The 18,912-nt window shown below is 60.4% G+C and overlaps 1 protein-coding gene across 1 annotated transcript in view; it reads right to left on the bottom strand.

Annotated features, from left to right (window-relative positions):
- The window catches only part of NKAIN1 (sodium/potassium transporting ATPase interacting 1), a 40,035-nt gene extending 30,659 nt beyond the window's left edge, over positions 1–9,376 (bottom strand). The window contains exon 1 of the mRNA XM_075114749.1: positions 9,271–9,376. Within this exon, the coding sequence (XP_074970850.1) occupies positions 9,271–9,324 (54 nt within the window). The 5' untranslated portion in view covers positions 9,325–9,376. The remainder of the gene's footprint in view (positions 1–9,270) is intronic.
- Between the last annotated feature and the right edge of the window lie 9,536 nt (positions 9,377–18,912).

The following is an 18,912-nucleotide window of genomic DNA, read 5'->3' as shown; positions in this document are numbered from 1 at the left end:
TACCAGGGACGGGGACAAGGACTCTCAGCTTGACATTTACAGGCAATAGCTGAGGACCACCATTAATCTGAGCCATTACTGCACAGAAGTAGAGAGCAGACAGGTTCTCCTGTGGGCTCGTTAGCCTCAGCATCCCTCATTGTGCTGCCCGAGCACCCTCCGCTCCCACCCAAGTGTCCTCCACGATGACCTCAAGCACCCTCCGCTCCCACCCCAAGTGCCCTTGGCTCTCGCCCTAAGCATCCTCCTCTCCCCTGGGACGTTTCCCAGCTGGGGATTTGTACCGGGGTATCCCTGCAGGGTGGCATGAGCGTGCCCAGGGGATGAGGTGCCAGGCAGAGACACACCACTCCAGCACCACTATGCTGTGCCCACGGCTCCCTGTAACCCCCCAGCCCCAAACTGGGACACTCTCTGAGGCAGAGCCAGGCCACCCCCTAGTCCTTTTGCTTCCCAAATCCATTCCACCAAAGGTCTCCATGTTTCTCTTCTCTGGCAAGAGACCCAGGGAAGCAAACTCACTCTGCACCAGCTCCTCTCTGGCTCCCCAGCGCCACACTCCCGGTGTCGCCGGGACATGGGCTCTGCCCCGCGCACGTACAGTGGGAAAGGGCTGTACTATTGATCCAGTTATGGGAAGAGACCAGAGCAGCCCAGAGCACTAATTAGCCTTAATCAAGGCAATTAGCCTGAGAATCAAACAGCAGTCCCGCCCTGAGCTTGCTCCCTGCCCTACCTTTGGTTGTGTCCCCTGCGTGGCTGCGACACCGGACCAGACACGGTGGCCGTGTCCCCTGCTTAGATGACACCCAGTGTGGGCAATGAGGATGACAAGGGTGCCGGGACACGTCCAGGCCAGGAGCCCAACAGCTCACCTAGTGATGGGGGCATTGCAGTGCCACTGTTGTCACCGCCAGCCCCTGGGGTGCCCGAGGGATGCTCGGCGCCGGGGGCTGCATCTCCCCAGCGGCCCAACCAAGCGACAGGTCCCCGCTGCGGGGTCGGAGCCGGGACGCGGCACCGCTCGCGCGCAGTGACCAACTTGCGGAACCACGTGTGACGAAGGGCCGCATCAGGAGTCTCCTGCTTGGGCGATTCCCCGCCATCGGCTGCAAAGAGCCCCCAGCCCAGCTCGGGGGTCCTGCTGGCCCTGGATGCAGCTGGATTCGCTGCAGCCCCCCCAAATACTTGTGTTTTCTCGCACGCTTTTGGGCATCCCAAGCAGCTCTGGCATTTACCCCTCCAAACCCATCCCACACCCTCCTGCATCCCTCCCTCAAAGCTCCTGCTTCCTAAATGCCCTCCCAGCATTTCTGGGAAGTGCCAGGCCCCCCAAACCCTGTGCCAAGACCCAGGCCAAGCCCCTCTAACTCCCTATGGGCTCTCAGCAGCTGATCCCTGATGAGGAAGGGAGGGCTGAGGGTGGTGGGGAGGATTTTTTTGGTGGGGAATAGTCCCTGGAAAGTTCTGTGTTCCCATGGCTCGATCCCTGTCTGGGGAACACAGGGATGAGATATTTGTCTAGGGAGGGGTCCGGGCCTGATCCTGCACCCCCTTTTGCAGCCAAAGCCCTGGAGGGGTGGCTGCAGGTCATCCCCAGCCAGTGCAGGACTGAGGGGTGCTCCTGGTGGGCCACCGCAGGTCTCTGAGGGGCTGGCGGGACACCCCCCTTCCTCAGCCCACCCCGCAGTCCCCTCCAGGGCTCAGAAAACAGCATCAGGAGGAGTTTCTTGGTTTATGTGTTGCCTCAAGCCATGGAGTGATGGAGGCCCCATGGGACCACGCGGGGACAGAAGCGATGCAGGCAGCAACTGCCCCCAGCGCCTCTGGGCAGGGTCCTCCCTAAAGCCCCCCAAACACTGTGCACACTTTGGGGCATCAGAGCAGCCCAGATGTACCCCCTGAAACCCACCCTGCACCCTCCTGCAACCCTTCCTCATGGCTCCTTGCTAAACCCCCTGGCATCATCAGGATGTGCTGAGCCCCACCACCATAAGCATCCTGGGGGGTCCCAGCAGCCGATCCCTGATGGGGAAGGGGGAAACATCACCCCAACACGGGTCCCTGCAGCGCTTCCCACCCTGGCACAGGGGAAACTGGCTGTAAAAATCGCTATTAATTAACAAGGCAAAATGTGCCGGTGTACGGCCCCCATCGGGGCGGGGTGGGAGGGATGGCTGAGGCAGAGACCACATCCTGCCCCACCGCTCCCATCCGGGTGCAGGCAAAGCAGCACTTGGGCAATTGGTTTTTCTCTCCCCCCAAATCTCCTTCTGCCGCAGAGCAAAAACCAAAGACGGGCGAAATTTCCCAGCCAAGCACATGGGAGCCGTTATTAATCTTATTAATAAACCACTCGGGGTTTAATGTCCTGTTTAAATACAACCGGGGCTGCTCTCTGCCAACTTTGCCTTTCCAGTTTTCCAGGCCGTTACGTACATATTTTGAAAATTGAAATAAATAGCTGCTTTCAAATGGGGGGAAGAAAAAAAAGATACCAAGGGGCCCATCCTGAGCCCGTCGGCCCCTCCAAGCATCCCCCCATGCTTCGGGCAGGGTATTTTGTCCCCACACAACCCCCAACACTCCATCACTTCCAGCCAAAAACCACTCCCGGCTCCATGCTGCGATGGGGACAAGGACATCCCCAGGCATCCCAGGGGGATGAGGGATGGGGATAAAGCCTGGACCGCCGGATGAGAGGGGTCTGAAGCTGCCCACCCACCTGCAGCTCAGCTTGGCTGGGCGCCGCAGCAATCAATATGTAATAACCTGCATCTCACGGGCCGGCGCTGGACGAGCTGTTAAGACATGTGGCCAGTGTTGATGGGAACGCTAGGGATTTGTGGGTCTTTCATCCCTGCTGTGTACTGCTGGAGGTCTTCTCCCCTTTCCATAAGGATGTCCCCCAGGCCTCGGTACCCAGCGATGGCTGCAGCATCCCAAGGGGTCCCCAGCCCCTTGGAGGGAGGCGATGCCGGCAGAACCATGCTCCCTGGGGTGATGTGCGAGGGCTGCCGGGTTATAGAGGCCTTTCCCAGCCCCAGAGCACTGGTACCCCAGAGCCTGCACCCAGCACCCTCGCAACAGCCGTAATCCACCGCTGTATCGACGTCTGTGTGTGATGCAGGATCAGCGCAGGGCTGGCAGCGCCGTGGGCTCAGCACCAGCTCTGGGTCCCAGAGAGGGATGTGGGCTTCCCATCAGGAATCAAATTTCTCCGTGATGAGTTTTGAACTGTTTGAGCCCTGAATCCTTCTCCCTGCTCGATTATTCAGCCTCTCCGGGTCCTCCCTGTGCTTTCCCTCTGGAGAAACCGTCAGGGAGAGGAGCCAACAGCTCCACTGCAGGGGGGAAAAGCGGTGGGAGCCATCCGTGCCTACAGGCTGGGGGAGAGCATCCCCTGGGGCGCGAGTCTGCAAGCAAATAAAGCCGCAAGGAGCTCGGTCAAGATGTACATCGATCCACGAGCAGCGAGTTCCCGCAGCAAAACCGTGGTCCCCCGCATCCCCCGCACACACACAGAGCCAACCGACGGCATCAAACCCAGGCAAGCGTTGGCCAAAGGCAGCGGGGAAAAGCCGTCATGCCTGGAGGTAATTTCTTGCTAAGGTTAATCCCCTTTGTAGCTAAAAAGTCGCTTTTCTCCCCCAGAAGAGCTCCCTTTGCCTTATTTCTCCTGCATTAAAGTCCGTCAGTACCAGGAATCTCTTCTTCCTCCCTGCTTTCCTTGGAGCAGCCACAGAGACTGAACTTCTCAAGAGGCCGCTTTGCTACATCTTCCAGTCTTGGATCTCTCTTCCTCATCCCTTCCCGATGTCTTGGCGATGCATTATGGGATGGGGGACACGGCTGCCCCACGGGCCAGCAGGGACACGGTACTGGGGGGCCCATCCCTGCGCCAGCAATGCTCACCACTGTCCCATCAGTCCGCATGTTTTCTCCAGTGATTATTTTATTCCTTCTTTCTTTCTATTACTGAAACGAGCATCATTGATTTTTTATAGCGTTAATTTTTTTCCTAACAGAAAGCCACCTGGGATTAAATCAAATTGCTTATCGGCATCTAAACACTATTGTGGCAGCTCAGTCCCTTTCAGCAGCCAAACTTGGGAGCTGAATAAGAAACAAGATCACGTTTGGCCGGATGAGACTCATGTTCCCAGACATCAATTAGGCCACTGGCTTTTAGGCCTTGCTGATCACACCGTGCATCAACCTTTCCTTCCCGTGCTCTCACGGCTTCTGTGTCGGGCCAGGCTGTTTTCTGGCTCATCCTCTTTATTTTCTCTACAACCCAGCCCTCCGAGACATTTATTTTCCAGTCCCCATCTCTCCCAGCTCTGTTATGAACCAGCATGAATGATTTAGAGAGTTCTCCAACTGGTCTCGTTAATACTCTTGGGTGTACATTAGCTGGTCCTGCAAATTTAGACGTACTGCACTTTAATCGCGGTTTTAATTGCGAGCTGTAACGCGCTGCCTTCCCAATGCGCGCCAATAAACCTTTATAGCGGCCTGTCAAGCAAAGCTCTGCCTGTGAATAATGTGGATGCACCGGAGGATGCACGTCCACACGGAGGTCTCGCCAGGCTGGGATGCTTCTCCACAGCCACCCACACCCGCGGTCCCTCCTGCGGCCCTTGGGGTGGTCACCCGGGGAGGCGACAAGGCGTGTTGGGGTTTTTTTCACACCTCTAACAAACGCAATTCCCACCTTGGGGCTGTCTCCTGATCCTCAGCGCTGCCCATCCTCGGGGCATCCCCATCCCTCCACACCAGCATCCCCAGGCCCAGAGGCACCGCCGCATCCATCGTGCCCCATCCCACCGAGACGGGGGTGCGGGGAAATGAGGGGCTCGCCATCCCTGATGCCTCCATCAGCCCCCCATTTCCATGGCAACCATGCAAATGTGAAAGCTTTCCATAATCATTAGGGAGCGGAGCCGAGCAGTATAAACAGTGACTGCAGTAGATTACATGCCTATTATGAACAGTCGCGCCTTCTGAGCGCTGGTAATTATACCTAATTGTGCATTTAATTGTGTAATTGAAAACCCCCATCCAGAGTTCAGCCCGGGCTCCTTTCCCCCTTCCCCGGCGGTGCGAAGGTGGCCGGGGGCAGCTCCGGCCCCGCTGTCCTCATGCCGTCCCTGCGCCGGGGATCGGGCACGATGGGAACCGCGCGAGGACAAAAGATGCCAGCAGATGTCAGAGGCGGCTGACTCTCGCCGGTGCCGGATCCGGAGGGTTGGTGGCCAAAAACAGACAGATGAGGGCAGGAGGGGTGATGAGGACAGCAGGGGATGGCACAGCCGTGAAGCCCCCGAGGGAGCAGCGGGGTCCCACTGGGGAAGGGGATGTCACCTAGGGCTGGTGGGTGGTTGAGGGATGCAGGGGATGGGACCATCCTCTCCCTGCACCCACCCTTCGCTAAGCCAACTGTGTCAGCTCCTTCTCCAGGCTCCGTGATGGGGAGTCGCACCCCGGAGGCTCTTGGTGCCCCGTGCAAACACCACGGCTCAGGCAGGCAGGATGGGATGGACCTGCGGTCCCTCTCCCTGCACCCCGACCCCGGGAGGCTGCGGGAGGAAGGATGCCAGTGCTGGCACAGCGTGGCACGGCATGGCACCGCACACCGCCAGCCCGGCAGGCTCTGGCAGGCTCAGCCGGGCGGGAGGTGCCAACTGAGCTTTGCTGTTCCAGCCAATTAAAGGAGAAGGAGAGAAACAAAGAAGGAAATGAAACCCCAGGTTGGAGCGACACCGAGCTCCGCCAGGCAGAGGTGGGAGCGCTGAGCATCTCCTGTCCCCACCCAGCTCCGGGGCTGGAGCTGCACCCCACCCCTCAGGGAGCCCCACACCACAAGGGGAGGCAACGGGGTCACCGCTTTGGGATGGAGAAGGAGCCCGCTCGAGCAAGCCTGCCCTGCGCCAGTGCCTGAGCACAGCCCCAGGGTACAGGGGGGATGGCCAAGGGGCACGTGACAGCAGCCAGCCGGATCCCAACAGACCTCAGCTTCCAGCGATCCACATCCTGATGTCCCATATTGCTGCCTCCGAGGCTGGCACACCCTCCCGCAGCAGCGCGGCTGTCCCGATCTGCATCCAACACCACTAGGCTTCAGAGTTAACAAAAGTTACGGCTTGCAGCTCTCACACCCCTGTTCCCGTGCTAGCAGTGGCGAGCGGGGCAGTATCACCTCCGCGGTCATTTTCCATCCAACCACCTCAGCAGCAGCATCTTCGCATAAAGAAAAGATAAATCCTCCTGACAACAACGGACATGCCAGAGGAAGGTTAACTAAGCCACCGCGACCTCCCACAGCCAGTATTTGGTCTCCCAGACAAGGAGAAGGACCAGCAAAAAGCTGAGGGTTTTAATTTTGTCCCACCTCATCAGCACAGAGATCTCCCAACAGCCCCTCTCGAGGTGGGCCAGGGCCAGTGGGTGTCTGGCAAGCGGGTCCCTGGGGTTCTTCTGGAGGGAAAACATACATGGAGGCAAAATCTGGTGGGTGCTGCTTGTCCCCTGGGAACGGAGACACTCAGCGCTTGCAGCATCGCCTCACTGAGCAGTGGAGAAGGAGCATGTAGGATATTTGGATTCTCCAAAGCAGGTGCCCAGGCTCCTGCTGTGCCGCAGCCCAAAAACCAGTTTCCCAAGCTGGTTCAGGTGCAAGGGCTGCCCCGAGGCCGGGGCGTGTCGCCTCTCTGGACCTGCCTCCTCACACCCCAGCATGGGGCACCTTGCACTGAGACCTCGTGCCAGCCGGCGCCAGCAGCACCCTGGCACCCTGCAGCATCCTCTGCCACCACAAGCACCCCCCAGGACCCGTGCCCAGGGCGGGACAAGGGACCAGGACACACCTCCTGGGGACCAGGTTGCAAATATTAGGGAAAGGAATTGGGATGTGAGCAGGTGTCCGTGGGGTCACGGCAGCACACAAGGAGCTGCAGAGAGGCGCCTGCAGGAAGGCGGCCCAGCAGCGAGGACCACCTGGAGATGATAGATCACCCCAGGGCAGGCTGACCCATGCTCCTTCATTTAAGGGAAACTGAGGCACGGGCTAGCCCGTGATGAGGTTTGGCAAGGCAGCGTGCTTAGCAGGCTCGCTGTCGGCACAAGCTGACCCCGCAGCAATGGGGCATGGCTTCCCAGGCAGCCCCAACACACACCAGTCCAACGCCAGCCCAGGTGCTGGGGGTACTGGGAGCATGGCTGTGCCCCTCCATAGGGCAGAGTGCAGGCTTGGGGCTACCTGGGCTGGGGGACACAAGCCCTGTGGTGCCGTCCCCATGTCAGTGGGGGTACAGAGCAGCCAAAGCGGAGGAGAGGAGCAGAGCTGGGCTCAGGCATCACCTCCGCTGCCCATCATCCCCACCCAAACCTCGGCACTGCCTGGTCTGCCGGCCATGCCACCTCAGGGATGAATGTTGGCCTCAGTCACCCGAGGGGACACCCTGATGGCACCTGCCCCCTCCACCACCCCGAGGCTGGCTCAGCCCAGGGCTGTGGGTGGGCACCCGGACCCCCCCACTCCGGGCAGGGCACCCAGCGGCACCTTATTGCCGAGGGGCAGGTGGGTGCCACCGCTGCGGGATGGGTGTTGGGGGTGGGCATCTCCCAACAGCCGGTGGGATGCAAGCTGCTGCCTCCGGAGTCAGGAAGGAGCTTGGGAGAGCACCCCGCAGGTTGGGAGGGGATGAGCTGGGGTACAGGGTGCACCTGGGATGGAAAGGCCACCGGTAAAGGACAATTCCAGAGCCTTTGGGGATGCCAGCAGCACCAGGACACACAGGGCAAGGGGCAGAGGGGAAAACCTGACCCCAATCTGCGGCACAAAGTTTCTCCAGGTGCGAGCAGGAGCTGCTCGCCCAGCCCGGGAGCTCACACCAATTCAGTTCTTCCCTTAAAATAGATTAAAATCTCTCAGATCTGGGATATCCCAGGGAATAAACACCGGCAAACCCGTTTGGGAGATGAGTGGTAAAAAAAAAAAGTGACCGAAAGCCAGGAAACTCCCGCACACCTGGAAAACACCCGTCAGATTTATCCGGAATTAGGGGGAAGGTGAGCGAAGCGCGGAGCAAGACTTTACAGACCGAACCGGGGGGACAGCTGGGAAAGCAAGAGGTCATTCCCACCAGGGATGGCAGGACTTCAGGGATGAGCCCACCAGGGCTCTGATCCCCCGAGGACGAGGATTGGCTTTGAAGCTCCCTGTGTCCCATCAGGAAATCTCACACACACACACACATCCCCATCCAAAGGTGGGGACCGCTCCCCACTCGCTGCCTTCCGAAGGATGGAGATTGAACAAGAGCGGTGCCAGGAAGAAAGTACCCGCCAGCAGGATGCCACCATCATCTCCAGAGCGGATCCGGAGCCCATTTCCATCGCTGCCTCCGTCCACCCCATCACCCCCTGCCATCCCTGGGGACATCACGGGCCGACCGCCACACGTTCCGGCGATCCCCCCCTCGTTTTCCTCGCCGTGACAAGCCCCGGCATGGCTGCGGGGGCAAGTCGTAGGATGCCAATTCTCCGTTAACGAACCACCCGGCCAGGATAATTAATCGCAACCTCATCGGTGCTGGTTTTAGCAGAAAAAACCCCGAATACGCCCCACACTCCCTTCCCCTGCTCCTCTGTCAGCAGCCCGATGAAGACTGATTCGCAGGCGGCGGCAAGCACGGCACCTAATTATTGCGAAGACCAACAATCCTATTAAAATTAAACCTCTCCCTTCTCCCTGCCCCAACATCCCGGCGTCCCCTGGCCACGGGCAGACGGGTCCCGCTCGAAAGCAGGAGAGTTTACAAAGTGCTGGTAGAGGCTCTAAGTTTCCTTCTTGCCCTGACTCGGGGGACCAGCACCCCAAGAAACATCCTTGGAGTCACCAGGGTGGGAAACCGCTGGCAGGAGAGAACTCGGAGGAGAGCGATTGCAGTTGGAAACAAAGCTCACACCTGCTGGAGACACATCCCCAGGCACTGACAGCACGGGGAACTGCTTCGCATCCATCTCCCCAGCCGCAACTCCAGCCAGCGCCGGGCTGAGGCAGGGGACGAGGGTGGCATTTCATTCCTCCTTGATTATTATTTTTTCTTTTTTTTTTTTCTCTCTTTTTTGGGTGGCAGCGAAGCATGCCCAAGCCGGTCCCACAGCAAGGTCACCGCCGAGACGGAGCGGGTAACGGTGACAGCCAACATTTCGCACAAAGCACAACCCGGCATGCTGATGAGCGCAGACGGCCCCTCGCCTTACCAGCTGCAGGCAGCAGAATCCGACCAGCGTACATCTCCCATTGCATCTCCCCATGGTTTCCCAGCCGGAGCCTCGGATTTCCCCCACCGTGGCCTCGCGTCGCCGTCCTCCAGCTCCTCACCAGCCTTCCCTTCGCCAGCAGAGCCGCCGCCCGGGGAGCATCAGGGGGGCACCAGCAACATGTCCCGCTCTCCAGCCTCCGGCCAGCCCCACGACTTTCTTCACAGCAGCCCCGCCGCCTCCCGCATCCTGCCAGGTTAGCACAGAGGCGGGCTGGGCTCAGAAAGGGGCATCGCCCCCCTTCCCCGCCTTCCCCCCCCGCCGAGCCGCGCTCCCCCCGAGCCCGCTACAGCCCCCGGCGCAGGGGCCCCGGGGCCGCGCACACCTCGCCATCCATCCCCGGGGCGCGCAGGGCTGCGCGGAGCCCGCCCGGCCCCTCTATTGTCTCTCCCGCACAGCCGCGCTCCGCGCCCCGGGGGCGGGCGGGGAGGAGGCGGCGGGTGGGGTCGGGGGCGCGCCGGGCAGGGCGGGCCGCGGCCACCGGAACAAGGCGAGACGCGCTCCCGGCGGGGCCCGGCGGGCGGCGCGGCCGGGCGTGGCGGAGGCCAGGCCGGGCACGCCGCGCCGCGCCGAGCCCTTGGCGGCTTCCGGGGGCGCCGGGCAGCGCGGCCCCTTCCACGCAGCCGGCGTCGGGCGCGGCTCCCGGGCGCGCCCGCCTTTCGTTATCGTCAGTATTGGTCTTTTTAGTCCCAGATTTCTTTTTTTCTTTTTTTTTTTCTCCTCCCCCTCCGGAGCCAGGTGGGGCTGGGTTAAATCCCGGAGATTTGCAAATGCAAAGGGCTCAGCGAACTGCTGCCCTCCCCCTTCCCTCGGCCCTTGGACCCGCAGCACAGGGACCCCGCAGCCACCTCCTCAGGGGGGGTCCCTGGGGTGGCCCTGCCAGGGCAGCAGCTGGGCTTGCAGGGAGGACAGATGGCCCAGCCCTGGGAGGAAAGCTCCCAAGGTCCCCCTGCAGAGCCCTGCTCCACAGCCCAGCACACGCGGCTCCAGGGCCGGGAGCAACCGCTGGCCACAGGCAAGACAGCACCCAGCCGTCCTGCTTTGGGTCTGTGCTCCCAGAGGGCTTGAAGGCTCAAATCCAGCAGGTCTGGTCAAGGAGGGGGGTGCAGACAGAGCTGGCAGGGTATGGCCCCTAACCACCACCCACCCGGCTCGTCTTTGTTCTTTTTTCACAGCACACCTTCAGGGGGATCGGAGAGTGCACATCTGCCGAGGAATAACCGGGATGCTGCTTTTCCAGTGCTTTAGAAACCTCCTTCTGTAATGCCACCCAGCAGAAGGACTTGGGAACAGTTTGCTGCTCTTTAGTTCTTTGATTTCTTAATCCTCAGCCCTAATCTTTATGAGGAAGCACCTCCTAAAACAGCTCCACACACTCGTAGGTGCCCGAGCAGCTCTGTGTGCGATACGAGGGGCTCCAACCTTACAGATGTATTTGTGTGCAAGTGCCTGTCTGGCCATGGTCTAACCTGGCCCATCCAAGCTTGGAAGGGCTCAGCCAGACCACACATCCCTGTGTACTGCTGGGACCAGCCTCCAGCACCTACCATACCTGGAGCTTTTCCTTCATCCTCTGCAGTGGGAATTCCTCTCCCTCCCAGCTGTTCTGGGCTCCCAGGAGCATTTCAGGAGGCCCATGCATGGCTGAAGGACGGGCCTTTGCAGAAAATGCTTGGCTTCCATGAATGCAAAAACCTTGCTGCAAAAATGCAGCGGGTTCACCAAGCGCTGCCCTCAAGCAGGGGTCCTGGAAGAGGTGGCTGAACCCAGACTGAGCCAGTGGGTGTTTGAAACAGAGGCACCTCTGCGTTTGTTCCACGCTGTCTCAGACTGGTTAAGTGACCACATGGTGAGCTGCAGCCTCCACCAGCCCTGCTTACACCCACGCCCCGCCATGCAGGCTGCCGAGGATCCCACCCATGGGCCTGGCCTTCCTGTGACACCCCCACTCTGGGCTTGGCTCCATCACCCCCAGCACTCCGGGCTCCATCATCTCCAGGTCCTCACCAAGAGCCTGAGAGGTCCTATCTCTCTCATCCTGTGGGGAGAGGTGTCCCGGGCTCCGCGGGGTTATCTGGGCGCATAAGTGGGGGGACCAGACCCATCTCCAGGATGGAGCTTGTGGGCTCCTCTGGGATTTAAGCGCAGCAGAAACCCAGAGCAGAGGGACCGGTTTTACCCCACAGGTCAAAAAAAGATGCAACGGCCCCACAGCACCTCCTTGGCAATGGCTGGGCAAATCCACTCAGCTCAGCCCGCCCCGTCAGCTCCCAAAAACACCAGCGAAAGGCAAAACACCCCGATGTAAAACCCTGCAAACTGATACAATGGTGCTGAGATCCTGCCTGGCTCTCGACCAGGTGGAGTTTCGTGAAGAATCAATTTTAAATTAAAAGAGGTCAATATAGTGTGTCAAGGCGCTTCCCTAGAAGGCGAGGAGATAACTTCATTTGTGAGCGGGTGGGAAAGGAGCCCAACATTTTATCTTTTGCTCCACTCGTAACCTTCTACCCCACAACCCTCAGCTTTTATGGTTTTCGCAAGAAAAAACACAGATGACCAAAATTATGGAGGAAATATTAGGAGGAAATCGAATTCAGGGCACATTATCATTCACGGGGATGGGGGGAAGCGTGAAGGCATGTGCTTTGTTGTGCACCCAGAGCTGCCACCGAGCCCTGCTGAGCCTCAGTTTCCCCAAGACCCACTGGGATGGGCAGAGCCTCATCCCAAATGCTGCACCCCTGCCCGCAGGAGCCTGGGTGCGGCTTCGGCCCCCATCCCGGCCCTTTGGGATGGAGATGGGAGCGGAGCCGTCAGCCCCCGGGGCTGAGCCCCTGCCTCGCTGCCACCCACGTCCCACGGGGGGGGACACAGATGTCCCCCATTGCCACCGCGGAGGGCACCGGCCGCGGGGACATCCTCGCGCCCAGCTGTCGCACAGCGGGGGATGAGGGCTCTGCTCGCCCTGGGCCTCCGGCAGCCCCCCGGGACCAGCACCGGGGCCGAATTCAGCCTGGCCAAGCCCTCTGGCCCCAGGTGGGATCACTTCCCCGGGTACACAAATTCACCTCCTTCCACCAAAAAAGGGTGTTTTAAGTAAAAACTGCCTGTATCCTTATGCCAGAGAGAGATCGCTCTGCCAGGGCTATAAACAGAACGCATGAAAACAGATTATTTTTTTTTTTCACCAAACTGATATTTTTACCCTAAAATGTCTATTTTTTTTGCTCACGAAAACCAACACAGGGATTGTGGTTTTTTTTTTTTTTTTAGTTTTTTCCTTTTTTATCTTCCCCCCCCAAAGATTTTGGAGCAGAAAGAAATTGTACCACTGGCAACTCCTGCTCCCCTCTCTCGGCCCCAGCAGGGATGCACTGTGAAGAGCCAGGTACCTGCTGGGACACCAGGACTTCGGGCACTTGTATCTAACACCAGAATTATTCAATATTTCCAAATGGCACCAAAAAACACCTCCCCCCCCCCGATGAGCATCAGCAAGGCTCCCAATGCAGCCAGCAAATAGTCATCTGGGGGAAGAAGCAGACACAAAGCTGCTGAGGGCAAGCTGGGTTGGGAATGCTGTTTGCTGCCTTAAAAAAGGCAAAACCAGGAAAAAAAGGAGGTTTTAGGCTAATAGAAAACACACAAGGGACGTCACAGTTTTGCAGCCCCGAGCCCTGGCATTGGGGTTGGGGTTTTTGTCCCTTCTTTTCCTCCTGGGCTCTTTGGGTTGATTTTTTTTCCCTCTTCTTTTGGGCTGAAAGCATTGTCTGGGCTTGGCGATGACTGGGAGCAAGCTGCCTGCGGAGACAAAGCCAAGGGGACTCACGAGCATCTTTTACCCACTCAGGCAGTAATTAAAGGCAGCAAGGCATCAGAACAAGACAAAATGATGATTTTTGGTGTGTTTATCAGCAAAGAAATCTTCGAAGGGGCCCCATCTATCTGGGTTACAGTGACAGGGAAAAGACATTTATTCTGATGCATTATGTAAATCAGTGCAGGGTAAATACGTGCAAATCATTGGCACAGGTCACGCGTAATTAAGCCGGTCTGGTAATTCCCCTTAACGGGGATGGGTTTTGCGCTTGGCTCAGGCTAAATCCCTCCAGAGGCTGATGGGTGGCTGGATTTTGGCTGACGAGCCATGATATGCAGACCGTTGCTGCTCAGGCGATGAAGGTCTCTGGGATTCATGTTAATGAACCCCTAATTACCCAGCGGCCGGAGTGGCCGAGCAGTGCTGTGAGTGCGAGGGACGATGCGACAAGGTACAGCCCAGCACCTTGTGATGGGGCGGCACCAAGCAGGCGGTGGGGATGGACGCGGCTCCTTGGGGCTGTGCTGGGACAGAGGCTTGGGGATGGGACATCCCAGTCCCAGGGTCAGGGACACCCCAGCCCTGGGGTCAGGGATGCTCCATCCCCGGGGTCAGGGATGCTCCATCCCCGGGGTCAGGGATGCCCCAGCCCAGGGTCAGGGACGCTCCATCCCCAGGGTCAGGGACGCTCCATCCCCGGGGTCAGGGATGCTCCAGCCCCGGGGTCAGGGATGCTCCATCCCCGGGGTCAGGGACGCTCCATCCCCGGGGTCAGGGATGCCCCATCCCCGGGGTCAGGGATGCTCCATCCCCGGGGTCAGGGATGCCCCAGCCCCGGGGTCAGGGATGCCCCAGCCCCGGGGTCAGGGACGCTCCATCCCCGGGGTCAGGGACGCTCCATCCCCGGGGTCAGGGATGCCCCAGCCCCGGGGTCAGGGATGCCCCAGCCCTGGGGTCAGGGACGCTCCATCCCCGGGGTCAGGGATGCCCCAGCCCCGGGGTCAGGGATGCCCCAGCCCTGGGGTCAGGGACGCTCCATCCCCGGGGTCAGGGACGCTCCATCCCCGGGGTCAGGGACGCCCCATCCCCGGGGTCAGGGACGCTCCATCCCCGGGGTCAGGGATGCCCCATCCCCGGGGTCAGGGATGCCCCATCCCCGGGGTCAGGGACGCTCCATCCCCGGGGTCAGGGACGCTCCATCCCCGGGGTCAGGGATGCCCCAGCCCCGGGGTCAGGGACGCTCCATCCCCGGGGTCAGGGATGCCCCAGCCCCGGGGTCAGGGATGCTCCATCCCCGGGGTCAGGGATGCCCCAGCCCCGGGGTCAGGGACGCTCCAGCCCCGGGGTCAGGGATGCTCCATCCCCGGGGTCAGGGACGCTCCATCCCCGGGGTCAGGGACGCTCCATCCCCGGGGTCAGGGATGCCCCATCCCCGGGGTCAGGGATGCTCCATCCCCGGGGTCAGGGATGCCCCATCCCCGGGGTCAGGGACGCTCCATCCCCGGGGTCAGGGACGCCCCATCCCCGGGGTCAGGGACGCTCCATCCCCGGGGTCAGGGACGCTCCATCCCCGGGGTCAGGGACGCCCCATCCCCGGGGTCAGGGACGCTCCATCCCCGGGGTCAGGGATGCCCCATCCCCGGGGTCAGGGATGCCTCAGGCCTGGGGTCAGGGACGCCCCATCCCCGGGGTCAGGGACGCCCCAGCCCCGGGGTCAGGGATGCCCCAGCCCCGGGGTCAGGGACGCTCCATCCCCGGGGTCAGGGATGCCCCATCCCCGGGGTCAGGGATGCCTCAGGCCTGGGGTCAGGGATGCCCCATCCCCGGGGTCAGGGATGCCCCAGCCCCGGGGTCAGGGATGCTCCATCCCCGGGGTCAGGGATGCCTCAGGCCTGGGGTCAGGGATGCTCCATCCCCGGGGTCAGGGATGCCCCAGCCCTGGGGTCAGGGATGCCCCAGCCCCGGGGTCAGGGACGCTCCATCCCCGGGGTCAGGGATGCCCCAGCCCCGGGGTCAGGGACGCTCCATCCCCGGGGTCAGGGATGCCCCAGCCCTGGGGTCAGGGACGCCCCAGCCCTGGGGTCAGGGACGCCCCATCCCCGGGGTCAGGGATGCCCCATCCCCGGGGTCAGGGATGCCCCAGCCCTGGGGTCAGGGATGCCCCAGCCCCGGGGTCAGGGACGCTCCATCCCCGGGGTCAGGGATGCCCCAGCCCTGGGGTCAGGGACGCCCCATCCCCGGGGTCAGGGATGCCCCAGCCCTGGGGTCAGGGATGCCCCATCCCCGGGGTCAGGGATGCTTTCTGTGATGGGGAGCCCAAATCTAGACATCAGGCTCATGCTGGGGGTGCCAGTCACCAGCCTGCACCCAGCACCTCTGCTGCTGGCCACATCCCTCGCCCCACCCCTCCTTGCTTCACCTGGGAGCAGCCCCAAAGCACAGTGACTCAGCCCCGGGGACACCTTGTGTCACCCCACGCGGGCACCCTCCACCCACCCGGCCCCGTGGGGACCTAAGGGAAGTGCCACGATGGAGCATACCAAACCAAAGCCACTTCCCCAGCCACCTCCAGCAATAACCACGCATCTATGTAACCAACCTTTCCCCAGTTTTAACATAATTAGCTATCAGCCTGCCAATCAACGTCAGCTCCCGCGGATCACCGTTAATGGATCGCTGTTCAGCTGGCTGTTATTGAATCGATACAGAAATTAAAATGCATTCACGCCATTCTTTCTCAGTTGTCGTCTTATCTCAGCGTCTAGCGAAAAGCGCGGCAGATTACAGAATCCATCATCACTTAGCCTTTGTAGCTCGCAAAATTCATAATTAACAAAAAATTTCTATTCACTTGCTCATGTAATTTAATTAGTTTTCCATTAAATAGAGACTAAATATCACCTAATCCCCCAACAGAGCAAATAATTGTTTTCCATTCTTTCAGAAATTATCACTTGCTTATTGTAACTATCAAAATTCATTAGAAGCCTCCAAGCAGCAGCGGGGAAAGGTGGGGAAAGCGCTGGAGGAAGGACAGGGAGGTAATTGGCAGGGGTGGCAGGGCGGGGGCTGCCCTCGGCGGAGCTGGGACCCCCCGGTGACACCCCCGTGGTGCCCAGCACAGGAATTACCAGCACCCAGCGCAGGATCAGGCCCGCGGGGGGCTCCGGGTGCCGCATCCACCTCCAGCCGGGATCGCCTGCTGATGCTGGCGTTGCCAAAGGGTCAAGGACCGGGCTGGGGACGGGGATGAGGGTGGGGACAAGGGTGGGGACAGACACGCAGGAGCACGTCAGGGGGTCACCGCCAGTCCCCCCAGGGCCCCACCGAAAGGCCGGGAGGCAGCCAGCAGCCCCCCGCCAGCGCAGCTCAATTGCACAGAGGCCTTTTATCTGGATCCCGGGACAGATTTAATTTATGGTGGAAGTCTCTCAAGCAAATACCTCCCTTGGAGGAATAAACCTGTTTAAGAAAACAATTTTCTCTGCACTCGGATTATGCCTTTAATGGTTTGTTGCTGTTAAAGCTGGTGCCGCTCCGGCGTGGGATGGGAGCCAAGAGGGGCCTGCGCTCGCCCGGTGCAGCCGGGAACCAGGGGGAAACCGGCTCCGAATCCCTCCGGATGCTCCGCTGCCCGGGCAGGACGTTGCCCTGGCCCTGAGGCCTGGCGGCGGTGCTGCCCCTGGCAGCGTCTGGTGGGGGGTGTGGGTGCATGTGGGTGCACGTATGCGGGTGCACGCGTGCCTGTGCACATGCATGTGGCTGTGAACGTGCGTGTGTGCGTGTTTGCACCTGCGCGCATGCAGCTGTGTGCACGTAAGTGCATTTGCATGGGCATGTGTATGTGTGTGCGCTTGCATGCACGTGCACACGTATGGGCATGCACGTGTGCGCGCACGTGCGTGGGCTGGTGCATACACACGTGTGCATGTATGTCTATGTGCACGCGGGGCACAGCCTTGCAGCACTCACTTTGCACAGCAAGGATTTGTCAGTCCTGTGCTGGCCAGCCCCGCAGTGGGTGCCAGCCCTCCAGGGTGGGTGCCAGCCCCCCAGGGTGGGTGCCAGCCTCCCAGGGTGGTGGCCCAGCTCTCCCAGCAGTGAGCCTGGTGGAGGAAGGCTGAGCCAGGTGGAGGAAGGCTGAGCCCAGGGCCAGACGTGCTCACCACTGGAGCTCTGCAGAGCATTAAACCTGCTGAGCTCCAAGTACCTCCCCATAGCAAATTATATTAAATCCACAAACTGTCCCGACGGCACCATAGTTACGATCCACTGAACACGTGTCCCGTTAGAAGCAGGTAGGGGCCTCTCCTAAATCCACTTCCAGGCTCTCCCTGGGGGCTGGGATGCCAGCACATGGTCCGATCCATCACCAACCCAAGCGGGCAGGCATCGATTCGGCCCTAATTGCGGATGGTAATTGGCAGCAGTAACTCAGAGCCACGACCGCCCACGTCTCCCGCCTCACCCTCCATTGCCATCGGATGTTTCTTTGATCCGCAAGTTCCCCGGTGCTGGGGAACAGAGATTTATCTGATAGCACGGGGCCGGGCGCAAGGACCTGCCCGGGAAGCTGGGCTGGGCGCTCACTGCTGTGGCGAGTGCGCTAGTGCTCGGGTGGCAGCGGTGCATGCAGCAGGGCGATGCCCTCGAAGCAAACCAGCCGCCTGGCTCGATCTGCCGGGCTGCTCCCTCGGGGCCGGGGGATTTAGCGTTAATCTGGATCATTTCCCCGATCTGGGTCACGGCTCCGTGGACGCCTGTGCCAACGCAATGGAGGGGTGTCTGGGGGCAGAGGGGTGGCACCTGCTCGCCCTGGGATGGGGTGCGGATCCGTCCAGCCCCTGCTGCCCACTGCTGGGAGCTGCCGCCTGCTGAGTAACCTGCATGGGACCCCCAGGCTCTGGTTTTGGGGACTGCCCAGCAAAACCCTCCAGGGCTCCAGGCAGGGGGAGACGCACGCCCCTCCCTCGCTTCCCTGCAGGTTCCTGCATTGGGAATTAGGAAAAAAATCCAAACTTTTTTTCTTCTTTTAAACAAGCAAGATTCAGTAAAACGCAGGGTTATCCTGGCACCACTGGCTCAGCTCCGAGTCTCTCTTCCCTCTGACACTTGGGCATATATTCAAATAAAACCACAAACCCTCGAGGATTATAACAGGGTCTAATAAAGCACTAAATCCATATGCCGGCACCTCCCTGCCCAGCAGCCCTCGGTGAGGGGACAGTCGCCGGGCGCAGGGCTCCCACGATGGCAGCTCCGGGGACGTCCACCCCGAATCGCGGCGCTCCTGGCTGGAGTCCCAGCTCTCATTTACATGCGTTTCAGGGCATGTTATTTAATACTCTGCAGAGTTAAAAATAAATCTTCCCTCTGTCTCCAGCTCTCTCCGCCCGCCTCTTCAGCCGAAGGGTGATTTGTTTGCGTCCAGATACAGTCACTCACCGCGATCTGGCGATGGGTCTTCCCGTGTCTGCACCACCACCTCCCCGACACCTGGCTCCAGCTATGCACGGGTCCCCCGTGGGGACAGAGTCCCAGGGCTGCAGCAGCTGTTCCTGCAGGCTCCTGCCTGCCGTTCCCACTGGGAATCAGGGGAATGACGGGAGGTGGATGTTGGCAGCCAACAGGGACCAGATCTGCTCTGGTGAAGCTGGATTTGAACCTGGAGCTCTGCTGAGCCTCAGCATTTGGAGCTGATGTTTGAATCCATCAGCCCACGGATGAAGAGGGTCAGTGAAGGAGGCACAGTTGGGGCG

The sequence above is a fragment of the Phalacrocorax aristotelis genome, chromosome 20 (assembly GCF_949628215.1).
Source record: "Phalacrocorax aristotelis chromosome 20, bGulAri2.1, whole genome shotgun sequence".
In the NCBI taxonomy this organism is placed as follows: Eukaryota; Metazoa; Chordata; class Aves; order Suliformes; family Phalacrocoracidae; genus Phalacrocorax; species Phalacrocorax aristotelis.
This window is presented reverse-complemented; position numbering and strand designations above follow the sequence as displayed.